The following is a 23838-nucleotide window of genomic DNA, read 5'->3' on the forward strand; positions in this document are numbered from 1 at the left end:
CCTCACTAAAGGGGGCCCACTATTATTTACAATCACTCTCTATCACATGCCCTGCTTATTTCCTTTACAGCACTTGTCATATGCTGAAATTAACATCTTAGTTTATTTTGTTTATCATCCATATGTCCACTCCCCCACACTAAAAAAAATTCTGTTGGTTGCATATTTACAATTAATTCAGGGGGCAGAGCATCTAGAAATTATGCTGTTCTTTGTAGAACACCATGAATATCTAATTTCATATTGAATCCCATCATATGCACTAGGAGAAAATATTACTGGGTTGTATGAATGCATGCAAAATCTCAACTACAAGCTTACACATATCCATGAAAACAACAAACTGTTAAACTAGATGTGATCAGATGTTTGAGTTTTTCTGTTAATATTTGTTTGTTTCTTATGCATCCATTTTGTCATCTGCTGGCACCCACTGGTAGGTGAACATTGAAAGCTTAACATTTTTTTTTTTAATATTGTGGTTAGGTTTTGGTTTTGTTTTGTTTTGAGACAGAGTCTTGCTCTGTTGCCCAGGCCGGAGTGCAGTGGCATGATCTCAGCTCACTGCAACCTCTGCCTCCTGGGTTCCAGCAATTCTCCTGCCTCAGCCTCCCGAGAAACTGCAATTACAGGCGCGTGCCACCACACCCGGCAAATTTTTGTATTTTTAGTAGAGATGAGGTTTCACCATGTTGGCCAGGCTGGTCTTGAACTCCTGGCCTCAAGTGATCCACCCACCTCGGCCTCCCAAAGTGCTGGGATTACAGGTGTGAGCCACCGCACCTGGCCAAAAGATTAAGAAAATTTTATGAAGACAAACCCTAAAATTGAGCATTCTACTCTTACCATCTTTTCCTGACAATTAGAGGGAAGCTGATTATTATTCAAAGAGTCGAAGAAGGGAACCCCTCAGCCCACGCTACGGTGGGCCCTTTGGCAGCACAGTGAGTTCCCTGGAATCTAGTGTGGGCAGGACCCACAGAGGCAGTGGGGGCCTCGGTGGCTGCTTCCTGCACACAGCCCCTTGCGTCCAAAGCAGGTAGCTGGCTCTGCAGGTCACTGATAGAAGCCCTTAGGATAAATGCCAACCCTGATAAGAAAGGGGAGGACCAGCCCCTAAACAGGCAGCAGGTTTGTCTGCTTGAGCTCTTGTTGATTGGTATAATTTTTAAAATCCTGCCAGGGACCAGGTGTGGTGGCTCACACCTGTAATCCCAGCACTTTGGGAAGTCAAGGTGAGAGGATTGCTTGAAGCCAGGAGTTTGAGACCAGCCTGAGTTACATAGTGAGACACACCCCCATATCCTCCCCACCCCCCCGCCACCTTCTCTACAAAAAGTTTTTGAAATTAGCTGGGTGTGGTGGCATGCACATGTAGTCCCAACTACTCAGGAGGCTGAGGAGGGAGATTGCCTGAGTCTGGGAGGTCAAGGCTGTAGTGAGTCGTGCTTGCGCCACTGCACTCCAGCCTGGGCGACAGAGCAAGACCTTGTCTCAAAAATAAATAAAAAAGTCCTTCCAGGATGAAAATAGCCCCCAGTGCATTTAGGAGAGAATGGCAGACTTTTCCCCAGGAGTATTCTAGAGGGAACAGTGTGAGTATGGAGCTTCCAAAGTAGCCCCAATTAGGCTCTTTTCTCTGCTTTGCATCCCTTTTTGCCATTGGCTTTCCACAGGACTGTCTTGCTAATCATACACCTCATGCAGATGGCTGGTGCTTCCTGGCTTATCAAGTATAAAGAAGGGCCCCTGCTGTCCTTCAAATACCAATAAGGCTTTTCAGCCAGCCTAGCGCCTCCGCTTTTCTGTCTGTTGGCTTTCTGTGACTATGCATGGTCAAGGCAGGTCAGAGATTTATCATTTTTGGCCAGAACAAATACACTGAGAGCTTCAAAACCAAGTATACTTGAAAACTAAGTTTCAGAGAGACAGCCTGTGTTCAGAGTTAGACTGTGTTGATAACTATACAAACATTTACCATTTCCTTATTGGGGTCATAAAAGGCATCCTCAAACCAATATATGTCAATCTGACAATGTTGTCCAAAATATTTTTAGCTTTGAATTTTTTTCAGCCAGTGTCAAAAGTGAGATTCTAAAATACTTACTATATGTCTATGTCCGATACTAAGTCCTTTATTTTTTTCTGGAAATATTCTTAAGTAAATTCTGATTAGAATCACTCCTAAAACACCTTTATCCTGATTCTAGATACTCAGGGCAGAATAAACAGTAAAGTGAAAGATCCTCCAGCTCAGAAACTCAACAGCCATCAGGTGGGTGAATATCCAGTGATAAAATGGATTGTTCTCTGCTGATTGTATGTTTCCAAGTTGCTCAGGAAGAAGAATACTTGGAAGTATGTTGCTCTTAGTAAAATACCACATGGCCATTCCAATTAGTTTATTTATTATCTGTAGCTGCTTTCACACTACAAGGACAGAGTTCAGTAGCTTTGACAGAGACTATATGGCTTGCAAATCCTAAAATATTTACTGTCTGGCCCTTTACAGAAAAAGTTTGCCAACTTCTACTTAGCTCATCCATTCACTTTACAGATGAGCAACCTAAGGCCTGTTTGAAAAGCAAAGTGGCTTCGTAGCACTTTGCACAGGGTTCACTTCATTGCAGTTAACTTTCTCTAGGCTTGTCCCTTCTACTGGATACAATCTTTTTATTTCCCACACTGGCTTTCATTTAACTTAATAATAATGGTTTGTTGTATTGCATTGACTTGCCCAGGGAAACAGGAATAGTCAGCAATAGAACCTGGCTTAAAACCTAGATATTGTGATTCATGATCAATTATAAGGATAACCAAGTAGCTGTGTAATTTTGGCTGAGTTAATTATCCTCTCTGAGCCTCAGTTTCCTCACCTGCAAGATGAAGGTAATCTATTCCTTGTACGGTTTTATGAGAAATTGTTAAGACAATATATGTATGGAATAGGCTCTCCGTAAGCAAGATTCTCAACCCCTGACTCCTTTGTCTCACTAAACTAGAGTTCTGGAACTTTTAGGATTACCTGAGGAAACTGAACTAAATACTTATGGAACTTCTTCTAAGAATAAGACACTGGGCTTGGCCCTTTAGGAGGTACAAAAATTATTTCCCCACTTAGTAGCAGTGATAAGCCTGATGTGACCAGACTTATGATCTGGTTAAAGGGAAATAAGCATCCTTGAAGGGGTGATGACATTTAAAAAATGCTAAAGGGGCCAGGTGTGGTGGTTCATGACTGTAACTTCAGCAATTTGGGAAGCTGATGTGGGAGGGTCACTTAAGACCAGGAGTTTGAGACCAGCCTGGGCAACATGGTGAGGTCCCCATCTCTACAAAATATTAAAAATTAGCTGGGCATGGTAGCACATGCCTATAGTCCCAGCTACTAGGGAGGCTGAGGTGGGGATTGCTTGAGCCCAGGAGTTCTAGGCTGCAGTGAGCTATGAGTACACCAGTGCACTCCAGCCTGGGCAACAGAACAAGACCCTATCTCTTTAAAAAAAATTCATACTGGATCTATTTCGACAAATAAGAACAGGGATGTAATCATCACTGTGCTTACTAGTTGGCAAGGAGTTGCTACTAAAGCCCTTGAAGAGTCACTTCAGTAGGTTATGTGTTCTCCTTTGAAATCATGATTATGCTTCATTTGTCCTGCAAGCTTTGCTTTGATGGTCTAGCTCCGATCAAATGGAAAGTTCAGAGTTTGTAGAGTCCAAAGAGAAGCAGAATTACTATGAGGGACTAGGAAGCAAGTCAGAGGCACTTTGGAAACTGCTGGCCTGTTGTACACCAAAGCATTAGGCATTTTCTTCAGAGGAGAATACCAGGACTTCATGGCCACCCCTGAGAACTTAGCAAGGCCTGCCCTAAGAACTGCATTAGGAGGGAGGTTTCTGTCTCTTTGTATTAAATTATGTAATGCTCTAAGCCTCTCTTTCTTTTTGAAGCCTTTGGCTTCACGGAGGACAGTCTGGTGGGAAATAACACTGAATGGGGAGTTAGGAGACTGGGTTCCTGTTCCAGTTCTGATACCCGTTGGCTGTATGACCCTGGGCAGGATATTTCCTTTTTGGACCACCTGCAAATGACACAATAGAAGCTCAGTTGACCAGATCAGACAAATAACCACTGCGTTGGGTCCTGACAGAACTGAACTCACTTGGACACAGGACATTATCATAGAATGTTAGAGTTAGACAGGACCTTTCAGTGATTAGTTAGACTCTGTCATTTCTCCTAGAGAGAGCAAACGACCTGTCTATGGTCACACAATTCATTAGAGGCAGAATCAGATTAGAACCCAGGTTTCCTGGCTCTCTGTTCCATGCTTTGGCCAGAACAACATGTTATCTAAAAAGTCTAAAGGAAGTGCATTTAATCTCCCTTGCCTCATATATCTCACAGACACGTTGCTGAGTTTGGTCTCCATCCTGCTCACTCATCAAAACTGCTCTGGATTAGTAGCTAAGTCCTTCCACTCTGCATGCAAAATTCTGCCCACACCAGTGGCTTCTCTGAGACCTGGAATAGGCAGGCTGTGAGCCAACCCTTACCCAAACTCACCCTTTAGGAGCAGGAGAGAAGTGGCATCTGTGTTCCCTAAGGTACCCTCACTTTGGAGTCTCAAGGAACAAAAAACTTGGAATGATCTGGGTGTGGTGGTATGTGCCTGTAGTCCCAGTTACTCCCAACCCAAAAAACCCAAAAAATTTTGGAATGAATTTTCAGAGATCACTTCTGCAATTAATCATCTTCCAGGTTATTGAATCATCCAATGAATTTAACAGGAAGGTCCCTCAAGCGGGCAGAGAAGTTCTTGGAAAGGAACTTATAGGTCAGGAGAAAGCCCCAGGATTGGTGCTCCTGGTGTCTGGTCTCCAGTGGGCACAGAGAGAGGGGCTCTGCCCCCAGGGCTAGCTTATCAGTGGGTGAGTAGAGCTCCCATCTTCTCTAATATTTTCAGAACAAAACAAAAATATAAAACCCTCCCCCTTCTCAGACGCCATCCAAGCCATCAGCCCCTCCACGTCTGGAATGTGAACTAACGGGATTAAATGAAAATGAGGGTGCTAGCTAAACCATGAACGCCATGCATATGGAAGAGATTATCATTTTTCCTCGCCTGGCATCTTCTTGGACATTGTCCAAAGCCCAACTCAAATGTCATTTCCAAACACCTGGTCACACCAACCCAAGTTCAAATCTTGGCTCCACTGCCTATTTGCCGTGTGACCTTGAACATGTGGTTTAACTTCTTTGGGCTTCCGTTTCCTCTCCTGCAAATGGGGATCATAATATAACTAGTTTATAGGGTGATTAGGGGTTAAGCCAATGTCCTGCTTACAAAGGCCCCAGCACAGTACCTGGCAGAGAATAGGTACTCTATAAATGTTGAATAAATAGTAAGGGAACCAGATCATTCATCTCTTGAGGTCTGATCCAGCACCTTCTCTTCAGGTCCTGGCTTCACCACATCCTTTCATCTCAAAGGGGCTAGAGAAGCCTGAGCCAATTTGTCCTTACCTTGCTGAGGTCTCCTAAGGCCATGACCTTGGCTGCTGGCCTCCTGCTGAGCTGCTCCTTCACCCAGACCTCGATATGCTTGTTCCACTTCATGGTGAACACATAGAAGGCATAAGCCAGCAGCAGCAGCAGGCTCTCCCACCAGGCAATGAGGCTGTCCAGGAAGAAGAGGATGAGCATTATCAGGTCAAGGATGTAGAAGGAGACATCACGGAATAAGGGCCACCAGGTGAGGTTGAGGATCTCTCGGGAGAAGAGGGAACAAGTGCCAATGACAAAGAGAATGTTGAACACAGCAGAGCCCACAATGGTACCGATGCCCACATTGCTGTGGGAAATGAAGACACCGATGAGGGAGGTGAAGAGCTCAGGAGCAGAGCCTCCAGCAGCCATGAATGTGGCGCCTGCCACATCCTCAGAGATCTGCAGCTTGTCTGTGATGACACCCAGGGCTGGAACGAAGTACTCGTCGCAAACAATGGCCAAGGCCACAAACACATACATCATGCCAAAAATGTGCAGGACCACCCAGCCCTGCCGCCGCTCCTCCACACTGAACAGATCTGGGGGGTACTCTCCCTTGGGGTGGAGGTCTGGCAAGCTGGGAGGCAGCACTGAGGGACTGGGACTGAGCTCCTCTGGGAACAGGGCCGTTGTGAGGCTTGGGGAGGGAGTGGTGGGCATGGCTGGGGTTGGCTTCACAACCACACAGTGATGGACCTGCGTGGTCAGCTTTGCCCTGACCGTGGGGGTTGTTGAGGTGCTGGGTGCTGTGGAAGGTTTCTTTGCCAGCCTCCAGACTGTGGCTGGGGCTGTTCTGATGGCTGATACACTGGTCCTGGGTGAGGGATTCCTAAGACTCCAGGCAGCAGTGAAGGCTTTGGTTTCTGCTGGGCTGCTGCCTGTCATGGTGCTTATTGTCACCTGCCCCTCAGAGGTGGCTGGGGTATGCACCAGGACTGTTCCCTGGGGAGTCTTCAGGTTGTTCTTTCCCACTAACCCCCAGGGATGGGCTGAGCTGTTACTTTCCACTCTTCTGGGGGGAGACAGGTTGTTTTTTTCCACGACGCTCCTTGGAGAAATCAAGACGTTTGTTTCTAACTCATGTGTCAGAAAAGTTGGGGTGCTATCGAACATTCCCTTGAGAGTGGTTGGGGTGGTTTCCTCCATTATTCTCTTAAGAGAGTTGGTTTCCAGTATTTTATAGGTTGCTGTAATGTCACTATCCTTCACTGTTGTCCTGGGGGTGATCGCATGGCTTGTTTCCATTGTCATGAATGTGGATGGAGCGTAAGTGCCTACTCTTCTACCACGTGGGAAAGGAGTATACTTCACCTTTTCCCTGACTTGAGTTGGGCTGTAGCTCTTCATTTCTCCCCTGGGTGTTGGGATATACTTTTTTACTATTTGTCTGCTTGAAGTTGAGGTGTAGTAAGTCAGTGTTCTACTGGATGTTGGGGTGTCTTCCTTCCTTCCTTCTGTACCTGCTGCTGTTGGGCTGTAATTATTCTTGGTTGTTGTTGGGATCATCTTGGCTGTTCTTTTAGGCATACTGGGGATATTCTCCACTGTCATGCTCAGTGTTGCTTCATCACTGCCCACTGAGGCTTGGGGTACCAGCATCTTACCCCCTTTTTCGGAGCTAGGTTTTGAAGGGTTGCTGCTCACCATCATCATCTCTTCACTGGGGAGGTCCCGACTGGCCAGTTTTATAGGCTGATGAGATGAGACTGCTGCCCACAATGAGGAAAGGCCCCAGGGTCTCCTAAGGTGCTGATAGGTAGAACCGATGATCAACATTCCCAGTAAGAAGAGGAGGCGACTCCAATGAAGCCGCTTTGTCCGGAGTAACCACCTCTCTTGCGGCCCCATCCTGATCAATTTCCCCATGCTGGCCAGTTATATCTGGTTACAGAAGGCCTCTCATTCTGTCCTAAGATGGAGGCTACTCTGGGATTCAGGTTGGTGATCAGAGAAGATTTCTCCATGAAGCCCAGCCAGGGGGTATCCACAACCCTAGGTGGGTAAAAAAAGAGATTATTTACCACTAAGAGGAGATCTGGGATCCATAACACCCTCATATAGAAAAAAGTGATAATAGAAGCCCCAGGAACACAAAAGTATCATGCATGGGGTCTTTGCAAGAGTAAACTACTCCTGCCCCCTGCTCCAGAGGAAAATGCCTACTCTTAAGAGAAAGAGTGCCTAGGGGTCCTCTGTACTACGTAGGCATGCCAGCAGCCCAGGTTCCTGAGCTGGAGCCTGAGTGCTCTATGGAGTCTACCAAGTCCTCCCTGGGCTCTCAGCAAAAGATCTGCCAGTACTCTTCAGGTCCAAGCCTAAGATCCTGGGAGCTCAGTCATCCATAGCTGGTGTCAGGCCACAGGTCTCACCTTATCAAAGGCAGGAAGGAGGTAGGGAGATATGGCTTTAAGCTATAGACAAAAAGAGGCAGCAGTGGAGGGCATTGCCAGGGACATTAAGGCTCCATGTATTTTCTTGGACTGACTTAAAACAATTCCACCATCCAGATTGGGCAAAGCTTAAAAGTTAATGTTATAGAGCTTCCCAGAGAATATGGCATGGTGGGAGGATCATGGGGAATGGAGTTGAAAGCCTAGACTCCCTGTTCTGCTGCTTACCAGCTGTTTCATCCTGGACAGGCTGAGCCTTGGTGCCTCATCTGTGAAATGGGCATGATAACATATATATTGGTTATGCAAAGATAATATCTGGAAGGACATCTGGGGAAGGGAAACTGAGGATCAAAGGTCAGAAGGCGACTTATTTTCACTGTATATTCTGTTAGTTTAACCTTTTTATCATGTGCATGTTATATTTTAAATTTAATTTAAATTAAATTAGAATATGAATAATAACACTGTCACAGGAATGTTGAGTGAGTAAAAACACATGAAAAGCATTGAACAGGCCGAGCACGGTGGCTCACGCCTGGAATCCCAGCACTTTGGGAAGCAGGCGGATCACTTGAGGTCAGGAGTTCAAGACCAGCCTGGCCAACATGGTGAAACCCCATCTCTACTAAAAATACAAAAGTTAGCCAGGTGTGGTGGTGCAAGCCTATAATCCCAGGTACACAGGAGGCTGAGACAGGAGAATTGCTTGAACCTGGCAGGCAGAGGTTGCAGTGAGTCAAGATTGTGCCATTGCACTCCAGCCTGGACAACAGAGTAAGACTCTGTCTCAAAGAAAAAAAAAAAAAGAAAAGCACTGAACAGAAAGGTTAGTGTTATACAAGAATGAAGGAGGGAAGAACATGAAAGCCCTCAAAGAATCCTCATTTTATAAAGAAGGGCATTGAGGCCCAGCCCAAGTAAGTATTTATTAAATCTCTAATTAATGTCCACAAACTACTACAAAACAATAACTGGAAATGATTGGTTTTGCATATGATATATTAGAAGTGAACTGAGTAACCCATGGAATCTATCTGGTACAACTCCTCGTCTGAGATATGAAAACACAGAGGTCCAGAGAGGAGATATGACTTGCTTAACATCACACAGCTAGTGAGTAGCCAAGCAGATGAGCCTCCTAACTCCCCTTTCTTTCTTGCATGTCACAATAATCGGAGATGCAAAGGTACTTGTCTTAAAAAGCAGGAGAGGGACAAGCAAAAGGAGAAGTAGGAATAAGTGAACTTCCTTCTATGTCCCTGATTTCTATAATTTTCTTTCCACTATCTCCCTGCAGCCCCCCGATCCTTGCCATGAACTCAACACTTTGCAGCAAGCCCACTCGTATCCCCAACAGAAATTTCAGAGGGCCTCTCTCTTTCTAATATTTCTGTGTTATGTAACAGAGCTGACCTGGCACCCCAGCTGATCCCTCCTACCTAATTACATCATTTACCTTCAGACCTTGACATCTGGCTGTCTTCTCAGCTCTGGAAACTTGTCAGAATCCAATATCTCAAAGAGTGGGTCTGAAGCTGGACAGCAGGGAACACCCACCCCATTCTCCTGCCCCCAGCTCTCCTATGGAATCGTAATTCAAGGCAGGGTCGGGTGTGAAGGGCAGCTCAGGGGAAGAATATCCGATCTTGGCTAATACCCACCTCCTCTAAGAAGCTTATCAGGGCATTGCACAAGTTCTGGGTCCCAGTGCACCTGACCAAGCCTGAGAGAGTGGGCCTTCCACCAGGGACACAGATGGGCTCACTGTGGGCCCACAAAGTCACTGGAGGAACTGGGGAGATTTCTCAAACTTATTTCTAAGCTATGAGAATGAGAGGTGGTCTAGGGTTTCCATGCTTAGATGGTGGAAAGTTTTGGAAAGATTCAGAAGGCGCTCTGAGAAAACCAAGGGAAAGTGACTGGGGCTTAAGAGATCAGAAGACCTCAGTTAGCATTAGGCTCGACTTGCTGCTGTGTGATTCTAATGTAATCTAAAAGTAAATGTGGGGATAATAATACCTGTCCTACCTATCTGTAAGGTGAATGTGAGAATCAAAATAAAAAACAAAGATTATAGAGAAAAACACCAAGCAAACTTCAAAGCAATTCATACATGAAATCTATTTTATTAGGCCTAAAGGAAATCCTTGGTGTAGAGGGCACTAATGGATCTCCCCAGAGCAGGCTGGGACATCCCAAGATACCTGAGGGGTTGGCGCCCTGAGCCCCCTGCGCCTCCAGCCCATGGCCTGGAGCTGATCAAAGTGGGAGTAGGGTAAGGTAGTGGGGATCTTGTGATCCTAACCATTGATCTGGAAGCCCTTTCAATCATTCAGCTAACTCGGCCTGATATTTACTGACTGCCCCTTTCTCCCTTTCCTGTTTCCTCCAGAGTACCTGGGTGCATGCTGCTTTGGATTACTTTCATCTGAAATAGCAGTGAATCCTCACAGCCTCACCTCTGCCCTGCTTCACCTTGAGTGGCCTGGAACAGTAAGAAGGTCATGAGCTCCCTCTGCTGAAGCCCACAGAAGGGCCCACCCACTGTGGAAGAGCTGGCTTCATCTCTGAGTATGCTGGGGTCACTCTGGATGTTGGAAGCCTGGGATCAGGGCCTGAGGTCTGCTAGTTACATGTCCTTGCCTTTATAATGCTGTGGGCAGAACCAAATCTAGTTCTTTCCCTTTTCATGCCACTGTGTAACACAGTCTCAATCTGGCCCAGAAAGATGAAAAAAGGAACATAATTCACAAAGTAAAATGAGTGATCTTTTTTTCTGAAATAATTCCTCTATTTTTACAATGTTGTTTATTCCATATAAAAAATTCAGGGGAGAAGGAAATCCTCAGAAAAGTGATTCCTTTCTCTCATATGTTCATAAATGTTGCCAAGGAGTTCTTCCTGGTGTCTAACCTAAATCCTACCTGCTGGGGGTAAATCCAGTTTCTTCTGTCTTATTATCATGGGATTCTGGCACATTTTGAAATTCAGCAGGAAATTTGGCTGCTCAACCAAGAATGGGAGCATCCTCTGTACTAGCCATGTGAGTTTGGACAAGTTATTTAACTTCTCAGTGGCTGTAAACCTCTCATCCTGTAAAATGAGGATGATAATGACATTACCTGTTTGATAGGGTTGTTGTGGGGATTAATTAATTTGTAAAACATATTAACAGTGCCAGGTACTATTGTTGTTTTTCTGCTTTTAGGTATCACAATCAGATTGTGTTAGAGGGGTCAGCAGGTCTCCATGCATTTCACTGTTATAGCACTCTACTGTGTATTTATTTGTGCAATCACCTGATTAATGTGTGCAACTCTTACTAGTGGGTGAACTCCAAGAAGACAGGGAACTTGCCTGTCTTATTCACCACTGAATCCCCAGAGCCCAGAACAGTGCCTGGCAAGCAATGAATGTATTTAATAAATAAATAACTTTATTAATATTATAAATAAAGTTATTTATTAAATATATTTATTTATATTATAAATATATTTATTTATTAAATATATTTATTAAATATATTTATTTATTAAATATATTTATTTATTAAATATATTTATTAAATATATTTATTTATATTATAAATATATTTATTAAATATATTTTATATATCTATTAAATATAAAAAGCATAACCCAGTGAGGAAGATGCTCAGAGATGGGGCCCCTGAGCTACACATGGATGGAGAGGAGAATGCTCACCCAAAAAGCTCATGACCTTTTGAGAGCAAATGGCTGGAGAATGGCCAGCGCCACTGAGAAGGGGAAGCTGATCTGCTTTGCTCTAAAAAATTGCCTCATTTTATACCCTCCCCTGGAACAGGATGGAAGAACAGATGGGGTAGATCTGGCTCTGACGCTCACGATAAAATAAGGGGGTGAGGAAGGCGGATCTTAGAAGTTTGGCAGGACAGCAAGCCTGCCTTTCCTTGCCCTCCAAAGCTCTAGGCCTTTCCTAACTTTTATTAAAACAGAAAGAAGAGGGAACGAGACTTTTCATCTGACGTGGAGGGTTTATGGCTAAGGCTGGTTTATTTCCGGGCCTACATCAGGAGTTGCAACCAACTCTACAGTTGTACAGTAGAAAGTAGACAAGATTTGAAAGGGTCGCAAATTTTATTTCTTTTTTTTTTTAATCTGGCAGATAGCAAGCATTGATGGGTTGCAAATTTTAATGGCTTTAGGTCCTGGGTAGATAAAATTAAGTTACATTAATCATTTTCTAAGTAACTGGAGCGTGCTGGGGGCTATGTCTGGACAGAGAATAAATGACCCACCGATAGGTATTCCAATGTCAAACAATTTAAAAATATTAGGAAGCAAACAAATGAGTCTGAGGGCTGAATTTAACCTACAGGTACTGCTTTGTAACCTCTAATAAAGTAACAAGTCTGATGAGGAGCAAGCCTAAGGTCTCTCATTCTCAGGTTCCTCATTTATGAAACCAGGAAAGACAAGCTTCCTCATGGAACTGCTGTTAGAGTAACAGCGAGAGAATCTGTGGAAAAGCACTTTGATCTGTCCAAACTGTACAATGTCACGGCCTAAGACCTTTTGTTTATACTGTTTTATTTGTGCATATTATATTGTTTATAGGATTAAAAATGGCTGTACAGTTGTTACTGGTGGAAAACAACAAAATAAGTCCCCAAACATCCTATGACACATCTTTCCAAGCCAGTGGCTAGAACCATACCTGAGACAGGGAGATGCAGGTGGTGGCACTTCACACTGAGTGCAGCTCAGAGACAGGATTTCATCCTTACAGTCAAGTGCCCTTCTGGAGGGGCCAGAGGCCTACAGAAAAGGTCAGAGAGGTGATTTCAGAGGACTTCAGTGTGGCCAAGCAGGAAACCACACAGTCCCAGCACTATTCACAACCCCCATCAAAGTAAGAGAAACAGCCCACTAAATAAAACTCCCATGTCAAATCTGACTTTACAAACGCATGATGATTGAGGCACAGCAAGATACCTTTTTTTCCCTATAAGCTGACAAAGAGTAAGAAATTTAAATAACACCCAGTGCCAACGAAGATACCGGTGAAGATGTGTAAATCGAGTATAGCAGCCCAAGTGACCTTGTTAAACTGTAGATCAGATAATGTCCCTCCTATATTCCAGAATTTCCAGTGGCTTCCCATCTCAATTGGAGAAAAAGCCCCTATATTAGTCTACCAGGCCCTTTCCAGCTTTGCTTGTAGTAGCAAAAACTGAAATCTAAATGTCAATAGGAAACTGATTACATAAATAATGGCACATCTTTATAATAGTCAATTATATACAGCAGTTAAAAGGAATGAAGGTGATGCCCAGGATATAGTAATAAATCAATAATAATAAAAGCAAGATGCAGAACTATATATATAACATTGTTGCATTTAGGTAGAAAGTATTATATATGTTATATTATATAGTATACATAATATGTATATACATACACATATACACATACATATGTAGAGACAATTTTGCAAAGCATATGTAAGAATGGCTATACTTCTGTCACCAATAGATATAGAATAAACAAAAACAAACAACAACTCTGATATTTCACTTCTCCAACCCAGTGGCTAGAATCATACTTGAGGCAGGGAGATATGTATGGTTGCTTCTAGGAAAGCAAATGCTTATTTTTCACTTCATCTATTTTGAAACTTTGAATTTTGCCTGATGCAGTGGTGCCCTCCTGTAATCCCAGCACTTTGGGAGGCTGAGAAGGGAGGATTGCTTGAGACTAGGAGTTCAAGACCATCCTGGGCAACATAGCAAGACCCTGTCTCTAGTAAAAGAAGTATTTATGACAAACCCACAGCCAATATCATACTGAATGGGCAAAAACTGGAAGCATTCCCTTTGAAAACCGGCACAACACAAGGATGCCCACTCTCAACACTCCTATTCCACATAGTGTTGGAAGTTCTGGCCAGGGCAATCAGGCAAGACAAAGAAATAAAGGGTATTCAATTAGGAAATGAGGAAATCAAATTGTCCCTGTTTGCAGATGACATGATTGTATATTTAGAAAACCCCATTGTCTCAGCCCAAAATCTCCTTAAGCTGACAAGCAACTTCAGCAAAGTCTCAGGATACAAAATCAATGTGCAAAAATCACAAGCATTCCTATTCACCATTAACAGACAAACAGAGCCAAATCATGAGTGAACTCCCGTTCACAATTGCTACAAAGAGAATAAAATACCTAGGAATACAACTTACAAGGGATGTGAAGGACCCCCTCAAGGAGAACTACAAGCCACTGCTCAATGAAATAAAAGAAGATACAAACAAATGGAAGAATATTCCATGCTTATGGATAGGAAGAATCAATATCGTGAAAATGGCCATACTGCCCAAAGTAATTTATAGATTCAATGCCATCCCCATCAAGCTACCAATGACTTTCTTCACAGAACTGGAAAAAACTACTTTAAAGTTCATATGGAACCAAAAAAGAGCCCACATAGCCAAGACAATCCTAAGCAAAAAGAACAAAGCTGGAGGCATCACGCCATCTGACTTCAAACTATACTACAAGGCTACAGTAACCAAAACAGCATGGTACTGGTACCAAAACAGACATATAGATCAACGGAACAGAACAGAGGTCTCAGAAATAACACCACACATCTACAACCATCTGATCTTTGACAAACCTGAAAAACAAGAAATGGGGAAAGGATTCCCTATTTAATAAATGGTGCTGAGGAAACTGGCTAGCCATACGTAGAAAGCTGAAACTGGATCCCTTCCTTACACCTTATACAAAAATTAATTCAAGATGGATTAAAGACTTACATGTTAGACCTAAAACCATAAAAACCCTAGAAGAAAACCTAGGCAATACCATTCAGGACATAGGCATGGCCAAGGACTTCGTGACTAAAACACCAAAAGCAATGACAACAAAAGCCAAAATAGACAAATGGGATCTAATTAAACTAAAGAGCTTCTGCACAGCAAAAGAAACTACCATCAGAGTGAACAGGCAACCTATAGAATGGGAGAAAATTTTTGCAATCTACCCATCTGACAAAGGGCTAATATCCAGAATCTACAAAGAACTCAAACGAATTTACAAGAAAAAAACAACCCCATCAAAAAGCGGGCAAAGGATATGAACAGACACTTCTCAAAAGAAGACATCTATGCAGCCAAGAGGCACATGAAAAAATGCTCATCATCACTGGTCATCAGAGAAATGCAAATCAAAACCACAATGAGATACTATCTCATGCCAGTTAGAATGGCGATCATTAAAAAGTCAGGAAACAACAGATGCTGGAGAGGGTGTGGAGAAATAGGAACGCTTTTACACTGTTGGTGGGAGTGCAAATTAGTTCAACCATTGTGGAAGACAGTGTGGCGATTCCTCAAGGATCTAGAAGTAGAAATACCATTTGACTCAGCAATCCCCATTACTGGGTATATACCCAAAGGATTATAAATCATGCTACTATAAAGACACATGTGCATGTATGTTTATTGTGGCACTATTCACAATAGCAAAGACTTGGAACCAACCCAAGTGTCCATCAATGATAGACTGGATTAAGAAAATGTGGCACAAATACACCATGGAATACTATACAGCCATAAAAAAAGGATGAGTTTATGTCCTTTGCAGGGACATGGATGAAGCTGGAAACCATGATTCTCAGCAAACTATCTCAAGGACAGAAAACCAAACACCGCATGTTCTCACTGATAGGTGGGAATTGAACAATGAGATTACTTGGATACAGGGCGGGGAACATCACACACTGGGGCCTGTCGGGGGTGGGGGGTGGGGGAGGGATAGCATTAGGAGAAATAACTAATGTAAATGATGAGTCGATGGGTGCAGCAAACCAACATGGCACACGTATACCTATGTATCAAACCTGCACGTTGCGCACATGTACACTAGAACTTAACGTATGATAAAAAAATTAAAATTAACTTTGAATTTTTATCCATAGACACAAATTAATTTTTTTTGAGACAGGGTCTTGCTCTGTTGCCCAGGCTGGAGTGCAGTGGTGTGATCTTGGTTCACTGCAACCTCCACCTCCCGGGTTCAGGTGATTCTCATGCCTCAGCCTTCCGAGCAGCTGACTACAGGTGCCCACCATGACAGCCGGCTAATTTTTGTATTTTTAGTAGAGACAGGGTTACACTATGTTGGTCAGGCTTGTCTCGAACACCTGACCTCAAGTGATCTACCCACCTCAACCTCCCAAAGTGCTGGGATTACAGGCGTGAGCCACCGTGCCCAACCTCCCAGCCTCACAAATTACTTTTTATAATTTTTTAAAAACTAGTTTTATTTGGCTTTATCTTCTTTTTCATTGAAAGATGCCACCAAGGTTTTAAGAGAGTGAGTGGTGAGCCTGGGTCAGGGCCCAGATCATGAGGGGCCTTTAAAAATTTAGACTTTATAGCATTTTGTTTGTTTGTTTGTTTGTTTTTAGAGATCAGATCTTGTCCTGGCTGGAGTGCAGTGGCACAATCATAGCTCACTGCAGCCTTGAACTGTTGGGCTCAAACAATCCTCCTGCCTCAGCCTCCTGAGTAGCTAGGATTACAGGTGCACACCACCACACCTGGTTAATTTTAATTTTTGTAGAGACAAGATCTTTCTATGTTGCCTAGGCTAGTCTCAAACAGCTGGGCTCAAGCGATTCTCCTGCCTCCGCCTCCCAAAGCGCTGAGAGCCAACACTGTAGGCCTTTATAGAACTTTTCAAAGCAAAGAGTGTATGGAAGAAAGAAGTTCCTTTCTACTTTCTTGGAGAAATGTAGTATCTACCAAGTTTTCTCTGCTTTCCTCTTTGACTTTTTTTTTCCAATAACCTCTCTTACTCCCCTCCTATCTTCTTTCCACAAGTGCACATCCACCATCACATGCCAGACCCTGGGGGATCCAGCAATGGATAAAGCTCACCCTATTTTCAGAGCAGAGGCAAAGTTAATTGGAATTGGAAATGTGTAAAAGCTTTTCTTTGTTCAGTGAGTCTTTTCATTATTTAAAATAGAGAAAAGCTTTGTGGTTTTCTCAAATGCTCTGGAAAAAACTGAAAGAGGATTGAGAGCAATTTTAAAAGGAGGGGGAGCACAGTTTTCCAAATACATTTCAAAGGAAAAGAGGGAGAAACCTATGGATTAAAAGAGACTTCTGAGATATAGCAATGGATTTCAATATCTGGATCTTACTTGGATCCTGATTCAAATAACCAAAGTGTAAAAAAGTAAAATTTATGATATTTGTGACACAACTGAATATTTGAAAGCTGATTAGATATTTGATGATATTAAGGATTTATTGTTAATTATGTTAAATTTGATAATGGTATCGCAATTATATATTTTTAAGTTCTCTTTTAAAGATACATCAGGAAATATTCCTGGATAAAATGTTATGCTATCAGGGATCTGCATCAAAATAATACGTGGGGAGAAGTCGGTAGAGGTGTACATGAAACAAGATGAGGATTGCATTGATAGCAGAAACTAGGTGAAGGGCACACAGGGATTTATTATCCTAATCTCCCTATCTTTGTCTATGTTTGAAAATTTCCATAATAAAATTTTTTTTCAGAAGACAGAGGGGTCATATTTGTGATTGACTTCTGCTTTGGTGAAAATAGTGAAATAGGGAGGGGCGAATGATGAGAGGAAGGGGCTGGAGCTTGGAAGTATGATTTGGGAGTGAACAGTCTCCAGACTACAGGGGCAGGAAGGGAAATACAGGGCAAAGGACATCATGGGAGTGTGAGAAGAGAGGGAAGAATGCAAAAGAGAAGTAGGCCCACTGCTCTTCCCCACCCCTCAGCCTTTTCTTCACTTACTTATTCCCTACCCCTTATCTCTGTAGATGAAAAATCATCTTGGGGCCAAATGCAGTGGCTCATGCCTGTAATCCTGGCACTTTGGGAGGCCAAGGAGGGAGGATCGCTTGAACTCAGGAGTTCGAGACCACTCTGGGCAACACAGTGAGACCCCCATCTCTACAAAAAATTTAAAAATTAGCCAGGCATGGTGGCACATGCCTGTAGTCCCAGCTACTCGGGAGGTTGAGGTCGGGGGGGATTGCTTAAATTCAGGAAGTCAAGGCTGCAAGAAGCCAAGACCATGCCACTGCACTCCAGCCTGGGTGACAAAGACCCTGTCACCACACACACACACACACACACAAAATCACCCTCGGAACTTAACAACAAAGATTCTCAAGCATGAAGTCATGAAATTTCATTTCCATTTCACTTGGCAAGGTCTGGGAATCTGCATTTTCAACACATGCTCTAGGAGATTTAGATATCTAGACTTCCCTTTGAGCTCCCCAGTACCTAGTCCCTGTGAGAGCCATGGTTTTTCTGTCATTAAACTTTCCTCTGTCAGATTGGGGATCAAACACTGTCTTTCAAAGCCTTTGGGACAGCAGTCCACTGTTTCAAGGCAGGAAAAAATAAAGGGAATGAAAGATTATGCAAAGGAAACTATTGATTTCCTTTAATGTGTGTGTGGAAACACGCAAATGCTGAGGGTCACTTGAGTGGGGAAAAGAAATTCATCAGCCAACTATGGCTTGAAAGACACCTCCTTTAAAACCTTCTAACCTTTGTGCTGATGTTCTCTGATGTTATAGTCACTGAACAACCTTCTGATTTGTAATGGGATTCCACTAAGGAGGAAAAAAAAAACAAACTAGTTGCCCTAAGTAACACAGTCCTCCTGGCAGCTGTGCCTTTTATCATCAATTTAATATATTGATTTTTTGCTTTCCAAGTCTCCCAAAAGCCTGTTATTCAGAAGAACTATGTTACAAGATTTGATCATCCATCAGCGAACTAACTTAAGCTTTAGGGTTGGGTAAGGTAATGAATCAGACCTTGCAACTGAGCCAGAATTACCACGAGGACAGTAACCCTATGGCTAAGTCATTGTCACATTAGGGGTAACTAGACATTTACTTACCCACACATTCTTGGCCACATCCCTCCCAATAGGGCAAGATTAGAAATTATGACTAAGTTATCAGGCTGCAGCCTTACTTACCTGGAGCCCAATGCCTGCTCAAGCATAACTAGATCTTGACATGGTGAGATCAGCCAGGTTGGGGAAAGAAGTTTTGAAGCAAATAGGGCAGTCTTCAGGGCCCTGGGCCCCAGTGCTGGCAGGGATATTCCCAGGGACAGGAAAAAACTACAAGCAACTGGCCCCACACTCTCCCACAGAACAAGCTGTGAGAAGTCAGACAGACTTGTCTGTTCAGTTCAAAGCATCCTCCTTCCTCGTCCCATCTCCTAATCTCGCCCCATCCTATCAGCTAAAAGAAAAAGGCAAATGCCTGCAGCCTTCTAGAGGCCTTTCTGTACTCACTTTGTAACCTAGGTGGTTCCACATTGTTGTTTGAACCGTAACTACCCAGGGGCCTGCTGGCACCCATCTAAGCCTATCTCTAGCCGGGATTCCCTGGCTCCCTACATGGTTAGAAAGAAAGTCACCTCTTGCCCTCTTAAGGACCTCACTGAGGCACAGACTACAATGGAGACACCAGGCGGCCAGAGTGACTGGCAAGAGCCCATGTTGCCTTACGGGGAAATCTGAGCACGCATGCCTTGTCCAGGGTGAGGGGAACGAAGGCCCTCTGCTTCCCTCAAAAAGGGGATAGGGGAATAAAGTGAGCATTTGGGCTGAGGAGACCAAGAGGCCAAGTCTTGAGGTAAATTGGGCTCAGGTCAGCCAAGAAGGATATACAAAGCATACCTCAGCCAGGAATTACAGTTTTGGGTTTTTTTCCCCCCAAGATTCTCGTGCCTTAGCCTCCCAAGTAGCTGGGATTACAGGCGCTCGTTACCATGCCCGGCTAATTTTTGTATTTTAGTAGAGAGAGGGGTTTCACCATGTTGCCCAGGCTGGTCTCAAACTCCTGACCTGAAGCGATCCGCCCACCTTGGCCTCCCAAAGTGCTGGGATTACAGGCCTGAGCCACCACGCCCGGCCAGGATTTGTAGTTCAGGAATTGCAGTTTAAAAGGAACAGGCAGAGGATTCTGTCAATCGGTTCAGAGGATATGAGATAGGGGGCTGAAGAGTGACGAGGAAAATAGCAGGAAGGGTTGGGCTTGTGCACCGACGGGGCCCAGGGGAGTGAGGGGACAAAAGAGTGAAGCGGTCACAGAGTCACCGGGCCAGGTGAGGCCCATGGGTCAGTGGGGCAGAAGGGGAAGGAAAGAGCCCGAGAATGGGGAGAGATACAGGGCAATGCAGAGAGACATGGCGGGAAACCCAGCCAAGGCTCAAGAGAAGTTGGGGATTTGTGGAAGGAGAGGGATGGCAGCGGATTGGCCACCGCGAAGAGAGGCCGCGCCCCCTGGCGTCCCTCCGGGATGAGCCAGAACCCTGCCCGGGCTACCCTGAAGCTCTCCAAGGACCGCCCCGCCAGCGCGGAGTGCCGGTGCGGGATTCCCTTCTGTCGCGCGGCCTTATAGTTCCGGCTGTGGTGCGCGGACGGAAAGTTTATGCAGACGGACTGTGTCCGGCGATGGACACGGGGTGAGTGGGGAGGCCGAAGGCCCGGGGCTGCCTTTCGTTGCTTGTTGGGGTTACAGGTGAAGGCGTTAGGGGTGAAGAACAACCCAGGGCCAGCGCTTGGCCTTCCCGCCACCGTGGCGGCCGCCCCGCGCCGTCTGTGAGGCGCCAGTTCCGGGGTGCTGCTCCCGGCCTCCCCTCGCTGTGAGGCTCGGGGTCCCCAGCTCCGCGTCAGCTGCACGATTTCGCCCTCTGCTCTGCCCCCCTCTGTCCCCTCTTTCCAAGAGAGACTTCCAGATCCCACATTTTCTTGGCTGATTTTTCAGGTAAAAATATATCTCCCAGATGCGATTTTCAGTCTGGACTTTTAGAGATGAAATTGTATCTGAGAACTGGGGAGGGACTCCCGGAGGCTGACGGGAAAACCAAAGAGCAGGTGGGGCCCTAGAAATTCAGGCAGAATCCCGCTTTGAGAGCGAGACTGCTGAGAATCAGTTCTTTATGAATGAGCTAATTATCACCTTCAGGGAAGAATTATAAACGTCTAGCTGATGGACACTTGGTATTCAAGGCCAAATAGGTGGCTAGGGCCTATTTCTCAGACTGTTCTTGAGAAAGAAGAGCCCTAGTTGTTTGAACAGTACACATGGGAAGGGGGTGGGGGTGGGAGACTTGGGGGCTCAGAATCCACCCAAGTGAGGAATACATAGTGTTGTTCTCACAAAATTGCTAGACTGTGGTGGGCAGGGATTCCTCCCCACCCAAGACGGAGTCTCGCTCTGTCACCCAGGCAGGAGAGCAGTGGCGCGATCTCGGCTCACTGCAACCTCTGCCTCCTGGGTTCAAGCAATTCTCCTGTCTCAGCCTCCCAAGTAACTGGAACTACCGGCGCATGCCACCACATCTGGCTTATTTTTGTATTTTTAGTAGAGATGGAGTTTCACCATGTTGGTCAGACTGCTCTCGAACTCCTGACCTCAGGTGATCTGCCCGCCTCAGCCTCCTTTGCAAAGTGCTGGGATTACAGGCGTGCCTGGCCTTTTTAAATTTTTTTAAATCAGGCCTAGACTGCTTGAGTGAACTATCCTTCAGGAACTTTCAGTTCCCTCCTTTACTCCAATCTGAGTACTAAATTGATTTCCCACGACTTTGTAACTATTAATGAGGTGCATTTGGGAGTCGACACAAATGCATCACTTGGGAGAAAGAGCCAGCTCCAGAGGTGTCTTCAGAGAAGGCAAGACTGCCAGCTGTCATCACTGTCAACAGCAGATTTCACGGGCTGAAAGTGCTTTTTTGTATTTGATCTAAGTCTGTGTAAACTGTTTCCTCCCATTCTCCTAAGAGGGTGAGGGCAGTACTCCTCATGATCCTCAGCTTGTAAAAAGGCCTCCCTGCATGAATGGGACTACCGCAGGAGCTGGGCAGAGGTGAGGGAGTCCCCCATATCTCTGCTTGAATGAGGAGAAGAGGAAATGTGTTTCTGGTGTCCAGAGTTAACATTTATAATGTATTTTGCTAAATAATATATGGTATATTTGGTGATTTGGGGGTAGTTCATTAGTTGTTATCAAATTGTTGGGCACCTACTATGTGCCAGTTACTGTGATAAGTTTTGAGGGACATCATGGGCAAAATCTGGCATGGTCCCTGCCCTTAGTGAGCGTATGTTATGGTCTAATGTAGTGTAGTTGAACCAATATTGTGCAGGATCTCACTTTTTTTTTTTTTTAGTCGGGCCTATACTGCTTGAGTGAACCACCCTTCAGGAACTTTCAGTTTCTTCTTTTACGCTTATGCTTACAACCTGAGTTGTAAACATTGTTTCCATGAACCAGTGTATTCTGAGTTCAAAACAACCTACTTACAAATGGAATTTTGGCCGGGCGCGGTGGCTCATGCCTGTAATCCCAGCACTTTGGGAGGCAGAGGCGGGTGGATCACGAGCTCAGGAGTTCGAGACCAGCCTGGCCAATGTGGTGAAACCCCATCTCTACTAAAAATACAAAAATTACCCGGGTGTGGTGACACGCACCTGTAGTCCTGGCTACTCGGGAGGCTGAGGCAGGAGAATGGTGTGAACCCAGGAGGCGGTACTTGCAGTGAGTGGAGATCGTGCCACTGCACTCCAGCCTGGGTGACAGAGCGAGACTCCGTCTCAAAAAAAAAAAAAAAGAGCAAATGGAATTTTAGAATATGACACATTTGCAGCTGGGTACCATCCTTAAAAAAGCAGTCTGGCTACTGTTAAATGTTTTGAAGTGAATCCCAAAAAAGAAAGTTGTGAACATTAAATTTCTAATCTATTTATATCCACCTAATCTAATTGTATATATGCACTATGATTTTTATGAAGTTGTAAGCAGTGTATAATACAGTTCTGGGGCTGCTTTTCTCAGTTACTCATGCTTTCTGTAAGTATTTCTGATATCTGTAGTACATATGTCATTTATTTATAGTTTTATGATATTTCATCATGTCAGTAGACTACAGTTTGCTTAATAATAGAGTAGCAGCAGGCTGTATACCCATGAGCAGGTCTGTGTATCTGTAAACTTTTTTATTTTTGAGCACCAAAATGTTTTCTTTATGCTAATTCTCAATCCATAATTTTGAATAACTCCATTTGTACATTTTGACTTTTCTACACAATCTCATGAGATAATTCCAGCTGTATAAATTTTTTTTTTTTTTTTTTTTGAGATGGAGCCTTGCTCTGTCACCCAGGCTGGAAGGCTGGAGTGCAGTGGCACGATCTCGGCTCACTACAACTTCCACCTCCTGTGTTCAAGCGATTCTCGTGCCTCAGCCTCCCAAGTAGCCACCATGCCTGGCTGATTTTTGTATTTTTAGTAGAGACAGGGTTTCACCATATTGGCCAGGCTGGTCTCGAACTCCTGACCTCAAGAGATCCACCCACCTGGGCCTCTCAAAGTGCTGGGATTACAGGCATGAGCCACTGTGCCCGACCTTACATATTCTTTAATTTTGTTCTTTTCCTTCACAGTTGAAGCACAGGCCAGGAGCGGTGGCTCACGCTTGTAATCCCAGCACTTTGGGAGGCCGAGGCGGGTGGATCACGAGGTCAGGAGATCGAGACCACGGTGAAACCCTGTCTCTACTAAAAAAAAAAAAAAAAAAAAAAAATACACAGTTGAAGCACCATTGGCCAGTTTATGTACAGTGAATACTACTGAGGCTAACGTTTATTACTTTTGTTATGCGTAATGATTTCCAATTTGTCCAATTTGGTTTATGACTTTACTAGTCCTTTCATTTTTATATTTGGCATTCATTTTACTAAAACAAGAGCACCAACCAACAAAATAATTAAACACATGCACTAATACTGCAAAAAGGTTGTGACAGTGCCATAAAAC

At 44.3% G+C, this 23838-nt stretch overlaps 2 protein-coding genes across 11 annotated transcripts in view; one reads left to right on the forward strand and one right to left on the reverse strand.

Annotated features, from left to right (window-relative positions):
- Positions 1-19680, reverse strand: part of SLC24A1 (solute carrier family 24 member 1) — a 45159-nt gene extending 25479 nt beyond the window's left edge. The window contains exons 1-4 of the mRNA XM_058427199.1: positions 18984-19680; positions 12645-12745; positions 8172-8212; positions 5530-7545 (exon numbers count right to left, since the gene is read on the reverse strand). Coding sequence (XP_058283182.1) covers positions 5530-7419 — 1890 coding nt within the window. The 5' untranslated portion in view covers positions 7420-7545; positions 8172-8212; positions 12645-12745; positions 18984-19680. The remainder of the gene's footprint in view (positions 1-5529; positions 7546-8171; positions 8213-12644; positions 12746-18983) is intronic.
- A 693-nt stretch (positions 19681-20373) lies between these two features.
- Positions 20374-23838, forward strand: part of INTS14 (integrator complex subunit 14) — a 33690-nt gene continuing 30225 nt past the window's right edge. For 2 of the 10 annotated variants that reach the window (XM_058427631.1, XM_058427630.1), the window contains exon 1: positions 20451-20784. Coding sequence is in view for 1 of the 10 variants with exons in the window: in XM_058427637.1 (XP_058283620.1) it covers positions 20832-20894 (63 nt within the window). In the remaining 9 variants the exon portion in view is untranslated. Of the gene's footprint in view, positions 20785-20831; positions 20895-23838 lie in introns of those variants that run through there. The other 8 variants (XM_058427632.1, XM_058427636.1, XM_032175170.2 and 5 more) reach the window with 8 other exon arrangements.

This window comes from Hylobates moloch, unplaced genomic scaffold, assembly GCF_009828535.3.
Source record: "Hylobates moloch isolate HMO894 unplaced genomic scaffold, HMol_V3 SCAFFOLD_14, whole genome shotgun sequence".
In the NCBI taxonomy this organism is placed as follows: Eukaryota; Metazoa; Chordata; class Mammalia; order Primates; family Hylobatidae; genus Hylobates; species Hylobates moloch.